Source organism: Copadichromis virginalis, linkage group LG7, assembly GCF_057382275.1.
Source record: "Copadichromis virginalis isolate Kocher_CV1m ecotype Utaka linkage group LG7, C_Virginalis_male_GT1.1, whole genome shotgun sequence".
NCBI classification, from domain to species: Eukaryota; Metazoa; Chordata; class Actinopteri; order Cichliformes; family Cichlidae; genus Copadichromis; species Copadichromis virginalis.
Window position 1 is genome coordinate 32,561,059 of NC_140624.1, and position 6,844 is coordinate 32,567,902.

Below are 6,844 nucleotides of genomic sequence, written 5' to 3' on the forward strand. Positions count from 1 at the left end.
TAATGTAAAAACATCATCTCATACAGACATCATGTCCTCAAATAAACATTGAAACATGGGGAGACTTCTCTTTAAAGGCAAAATTAACCCATAACACCACAATATCAGAAGGCCAACACAAAAATTCAAACCTGTTGCTGCTATTTTTTTAATTTTGAGTGCCAATTTTTTTTAAATTTTTTTTGATTGACATCATACTTATAATTGTCATAATAAACACATAAATAACAACAGCAACAAAGCGTTTAATAAAGGGTCAAAATAAATTTCAACATTTATCCTTACCTTGTTGATTCCAAACAATTTTGGATACCTTGTTTAGTTTCTCCGAGTGGATCAAGATACAGTGACTTCTTTTCTTGTTAGTAAATGACCTACAGTAAAATTATGTGGAGAATTACATGTAATAATTCAAGAGTTAAGATTATCTGCATGCCATGCATTTGTCTTATAAAACTGATTTGATGAATATTGTAAATGCAATTATTTTTTTACCACTAATGTCCAGTGATGATGTTCATTTACAATTCCCAGAATGACTTCATGCTCCATGGGTTTGATCTTAAATTGAAACAAAACAATAAAAATATTCACTTCAGAAAGAAATGCAATAACATGTTGTTTAGAGTCCTTTTTTATTAAAGCAATTTATGATATATTATATATCATCCACTTATAAAGTACTGTGCGACAGCCATGATTCACCCCTCATTTCTTTAACCTGTGCAAGAAGCTGGACTATCTTATATTTTTTATAAGTGGTTTTGCACATTACTTCCTCCAAGACTAATAAAGGTCTTTCTAAGGATTTTTTTTGGACATGGAGTTCATTTTCAATCATTTTCAATGCGATCCTTTTACCATCTGCAGAATAATGTTTAATGCTTTCTTAAGCCTCTTTAACAGTGACGTAAGAATCACTTGATAATAAAAAGGTACCTATTAAAGAGATGAAGCAGTGTTGATGATTTCAAAAGAGATATTAGCCCAAATGTTTGAAAATCTCAAATCAAGCATTGATTGGAGTGTGTACAAAAAGAGGAGGAAACCAGACAAGCAGAGAACAAAAGAGAACTGTCAAGTCTAATAAACTATCCACATCTACTAACCCCAGTCTCAATTTATTCTTTCTGCATAAGCTGTTATCCAATCTAAATCTGGATGTGGATATGATCAGAGGTACTTAAACAATACACACAAGATTCTTTCTAGAGATACCTACCTTGAGTCTTGGAGCCTTTCTCTTCCAAATGGCAGTCATTGAAAATGAATCAATGAATGCTGCTTTTGCTGAATTATGACGATTGCATTGTCTCACCATGATCTCAAGATATGCATTAATAGACTGCGAATACAAAATGTAAACATTTGTTAACTGTTGTCAATGAATAAAACACTGATAGTTGCATTGTTGTCAGTAAAGATCACTGTACCTCACTTTCCAACTCCATGTCTGGACCAATTTGTTGGATATCCCAGTAGAATAATTTGTAAGCACCAATTCTGGAGAGTAGAATGTGAGGACTCTTTCCAGCCCAGGCATCCATTATATCTACAAAAAGTAATGAGAAAAAGAAATAAGTCAGCAGGACTAAATGTAAATCAAATTTTCAAATGCATAATTTCTTATGTAGTTGTCTGACAAAAGACGTGTTTCAGGGTAAATACTTTTAAGACGCTGATAAAATGGACACATGGTTTAACATTGTATTTTGTAAAAAAAAAGGAGAACTTAAATTTGCTTTTATTTGGGGGTAAAGTTACACTTACAATGTTCTACAAAGAAATTTAAATAAATTCATATTAATAAAAGAAAATAAATTTAAATACATAACAATAGAAATGCTCTTGCCCCCTATCATATCTTTTTTCCAGCAGAAACACCTATTACAACAATTTTTTAAAATTATGTTTAGTTGCAGCTACATGACTATATTTTAAAATACTCAGGCTCAAGGCTTGCACCTGTGGCCTTTACTATTACATAATCTTTTCTGGAAAAATGTTATTTTTCTCCTCCAAAACTAGTTTTATTATCTGTAAAATAGAGTGTCAATTTTTGGGCTGTTAAAAGCAGCGTCTTAAAGAGTATTTGATCTTTCGAACTGTTGCTGGCAGGCAGTCATCATCACAACATTAATATACTTCTTGTAGTGGGCATTCTATGTCACTAGCAGCATATATGACAGCAATTTTGGAAAAGAAGAAAATGAAGAACATACACTACTAGTCAAAATTTGGGACACACCTTCCCATTCAGTGTTTTTCTGTGTGTTCATGCTTTTCATGCAGTGACAATCATCTTAGGTGACTACCCCATGAAGCTCACTGACAGAAGGCCTAGAGTGTGCAAAGCAGTGATCAAAGCAAAGGGTGGCTAATTTGAAGAATCTAATATATAAAATATATTTTTGGTTCTTTCATACTTTTTGGTTTACTACATCATTTGTGTTAGGGTTAGTGCTCCATATGTGTCCATTCATAGTTTTGATGCCTCGAGTTCTAATCAACAATGAATCTACAAAATAGACAAGGAAATTAAGAAGCAACATTAAAATGAAGGTGTGTCCAAACTTTTCACTCTTAGTGTACATCAGATGTACAATATCAATCATGAACATTCTGGGTTACACAACAACAAAAGAAAGATTCACAGTTTTGAAGGACTCACTTTTTCATTTGTGTAATTTTACACATGTGGCTTACATCCTTTTACAAGTTTTCTATAATGTTTTGCCCCATGAATGTTTTTTTAAAGCATTAACATATTGTTAAATTTAAATATTCTGTTAGGAAATATACCTAACAAAATCTTTTTAAAGGTGTAAAATTTCCTATGCCATGATCTACAGAGTACTGAAACAAACACTGTCATAGGAACAAAAGTCCTTTTTAAAAAAATAAAAAAAATATTATATTTATTTACATTTCTCTGCAACTGTTGGTTCTATGGTTTGTGCTGTAGATTGCTGGGCTGTAATCTGTGGAGCTGAGGCTTGTGTGGTTGTAGCATTTGGAGCTGTGGTCTGTGAGGCTGGGTCTGCTGTTGTGGTTTGTGAGGCTGGGTCTGCAGTTGTGGTCGGGTCTGCTGTTGTGGTTTGTGAGGCTGGGTCTGCTGCTGTTGTGGTCTGTGAGGCTGGGTCTGCTGTTGTGGTCGGGTCTGCCGTTGTGGTCTGTGAGGCCTGGTCTGCTGTTGTGGTTTGTGAGGCTGGGTCTGCTGTTGTGGTTTGTGAGGCTGGGTCTGCTGCCGTTGTGGTCTGTGAGGCCTGGTCTGCTGTTATGGTCTTTGAGGCTGGGTCGGCTGCTGTTTTGGATTCGGTTTGTAGAGCTGTAGCGTGTTCTGGTGCTGTAGCACTTGTGGCTGGTTCTGGTGGTTCGTTGTCTTTCTGTGCTGTTGCTCCTGACTCTGGTTCTGATACCGTTATTGGTATACCTTGTGGAACTGGAAATGGATGTTTAGTTTGAACTGGTAGTGATGTAAGTGATGCCATTGGTGCTGTAGCCTGTGTAGCTCTAGGAGGAGGTGCTGGTGCTACCGCCACTGGTGCTGCTGTAGCCTGTGAAGCTAGAGCAGATGCTGGTGCTGCTGGACCTGGTTGTGCTGTTAGTAATGTGGCTGCTGTTTTCTTTAAACCCCGGTGTGGCACTCTTGGCATGCTGTCTTTGCTTAACTTTAGTTGGTCAATATTTACTTTTGGAATGATTGTCCCATTGGAATCCTGAAGATCTGCACTTTTACCTTGGATTGCTGTAATAATGTAAGGGCCTAAAAAGTTTGCTTCAAGTTTCCCCCATTTCCTCTGCTGGCTTCTTATGTTAGCTCTTAAAACTTTGTCACCAACTTTGAAGACGACATCTCTCTTCATCATTTTTATTTTGCCCTTTGTTTTTTCCTGAGCTTTGACCACGTTGTCCTTCACCAGTTCCAACAGTTTTTGATGCTTTTGAATGTCTTCCGACACCTCCTCCTGCCCCACAATGTCTTCTACAGTCTCATCAACCTTTGAATCAAAAGACATGTCTATTATTACTATAATTTGTGTAAGATACACAGATAATACATAAAAGAACTGAGAAATACAGTGAAAATTTACATTAAGTGTCTTTGGTAAGGTTTTAAGACACAATGTATTTCTGGCAAAGCTTCAGTGTATCCTGGGATTGATTGGACGTGAAGAAAACTGTTATTGAGGGGTGGAACAATCCATAGAAATATTCAGTGTTGTTGTCCTTTTATGGCGGTGACATAGCATCCATTGAAACTGATCTGCCTGCGCCTCAAAAACTAAAAAAGTTTCGTTGTGTGGGATTTCCGTGTAGTTTGTCACAGACAAAAAGACATACCATGAACTCTTCTGGGATTTCGGAAGGATAGCGAGCCTCTCTGCCGAACATTAGGTAGTAAGGCGAGTATTTGGTGGTCACTTGTTTTTTAGTTCTGAGTCCAAACATTACAGCATCCAGGTACTCATCCCACATTTGTGGTTGGTTGCCAACAACTTTACACAGGGCTCTGACAATGAAAGCACATAGAAGACATTCATATGAAAGATCATTTACATTTTTTAATAGTTTAATGTCATGCATTAATGTTTTGTTTGAAGGGAACCCCCATAAATGTATAACATGTACTCCAAGAATTTACCTCTGGATGGTGCCATTCATTTTCTCCACCAGCCCATTCGTTTGAGGGTGATAGGGGGAGCAGAGGCTTCTTTTAATTTTTAACAGTCCACAAACCCTTTTGTTGAGCTGCAAAAGAAAGTTATATACACTGGCTATAAGCACATTACAATAAGAATTTAAATAAACAGCTGTCATACTAATATCTCAACAATAGATTTATAAAGACCAGAAAATTAACCATTTTCAAAAAATTATTCAAATATGAGTTCACATATTTTTGCCAAAGACTAAAGTACTTACAGAATTGACAAATTCTTTGCCTTGGTCAGTAAGAATCCTTTTCAGGGCTTCGAACTGGTGGACGAATTTTATGAGACAGTTTGTCACTTCCCCGGCTGATTTTGACTTTAAAGGGTATGCTTGTGGCCATTTTGTAAAATAATCAATAAAAACACATATGTATTGATGTCCATTGTTGGTTTCAGTAAGTATTCCAATGAGGTCCATCCCAACCAGGTCAAATGGCTGAGAGACCTTAAAAAGAAAATCATAGTTAAGTTAATAATACTGAAATTACACAGAATGCTAGTCTACTGTTATAATTTTTTTAAGTATATAATCAGTAGGTTTCTAAGCAATGAAAACATTGTGTGATTAAATGTGATTATTTGCTATGGTCGATGACTAACCTTTATCGGAATGTATTCTGCTGGTTTTTTAATTGTTGGAGCACTTGCCTGGCAAAGTGCGCACTGTGAAACCTAATCAAAAATAAAAGCAATTCAATAACAAACCCAATAGTTGATGATCAAGGTTTACATAACTTATTTTGAGAGATACAGAAACATTGCTGTGTTCCTCTTAAAATAATTTAGCTGTAGTCGAATTACATAGAGTTTGTTTTGGAGTACCCACCCAATTATTGATGTCGACTGACATCCCTGGCCAGTAGAACCGCTTTGAAATGGCTTCTCTTGTTTTTGTTTACCCGCAATGGGCCCCAGTAGGACTGGCATGAAAATCTGAAAAAATTGTGTTTGCCTCATCAGCCCCACAGACTACCGTTGTCTTTATGGTTTTGTCTGTGCCTTTGTAGCGCCAGTAAAACAGCTGCTCCCCTAAACATAAACAAGAAAATAGAAAAGTTTATTATAGCTGTTTAAACCACGACAGGTCTATATGTGGTAAAAGTCATGACAATACATGTAATGGGCTAAGTTTCCATTCAGCTTAAACACTCCCAAGAAAATCTCCAGGACTCAGACGATTGGATTCCAGAAGTTTTTACTGGGCACTTTTGTGAAACTGTAAACACAATACAATGAAATATACTGTAAACACAATACAATGAAATATATGAAATGTATTATAGATGCAATAAGCTCAAAGCATCTGGCTAATTATCACAGCTTGACAGCCTAGCCGCATAGCTTATATGAGACACAATAAAGCTAACCGAATAACAGACAACGGTTCAAAACGCTTCACCGCTTAATTGTACAAAATGAATTATACTCACAGACTATGCCTTAGCGAAGAGAAAAGGATTAATCCTGTAACGGCGGAGCTGGCGGTTGAATGAGCCCACACGCTAATATCCCGAGTCACACAGTAGATTCACTTCCTGACTCTCAGCGTAAACTGCTCTCGTGTTGTCATGGTTACGAAAATACACACACCGCTCTAAGCTACGATAGCGAGATAAAGAGAACACAAAGAACACATTTCTGGGGGCATAACACTCCCCGCTTGGGGTCTTTAAGAGCCCACATCAATTGGCAGAGTCAGACTTTGGAGAAAGAAGCAGAACTACTTCTGTAATGGGACGAGAGAATCCTCTTCTATTTCCATCTTTAACGACCTCCACTTCGACTCTCCGGACCAGACCGTCCTTCCCTGGAAAGGCTTTCGTGATGATGCCCATGGGCCACTCATTTCTCTCTGCCCGATCATCCTTTAAAGTGTATATATGGGTCCACACCAGAGAGTGTTTAACTCTTTTTGGAGAGTTGGTACGTTAACTCTGATTTAGTGTTAAACACCAAATCTGTCTGGAGTTGATAATTTAACACTTGGTGTTAAGAGTTTATATATTAACTCTCAAAGAGTATTTTAGTTTAACTACGTAAGAGTTATCTTCTAATTCATTCTAAAAAGCAGGAATTTTACTGTTCTGAACTTCTAGAAATTTATGTTGGAAATAAACATTTACTAAAAA

The 6,844-nt window shown here is 36.8% G+C and overlaps 1 protein-coding gene across 1 annotated transcript; it reads right to left on the reverse strand.

The window, feature by feature from the left end:
• Positions 1-228: 228 nt before the first annotated feature.
• On the reverse strand, positions 229-3,979 carry LOC146705424 (uncharacterized). The gene is made up of 4 exons (XM_085463071.1): positions 2,927-3,979; positions 1,434-1,552; positions 1,223-1,345; positions 229-561 (listed from the first exon to the last, which is right to left on the reverse strand). Exons 1-4 carry the CDS (start codon positions 3,867-3,869, stop codon positions 484-486), a joined length of 1,263 nt encoding a protein of 420 aa, XP_085319197.1. The 5' UTR covers positions 3,870-3,979; the 3' UTR covers positions 229-483.
• Positions 3,980-6,844: the final 2,865 nt, after the last annotated feature.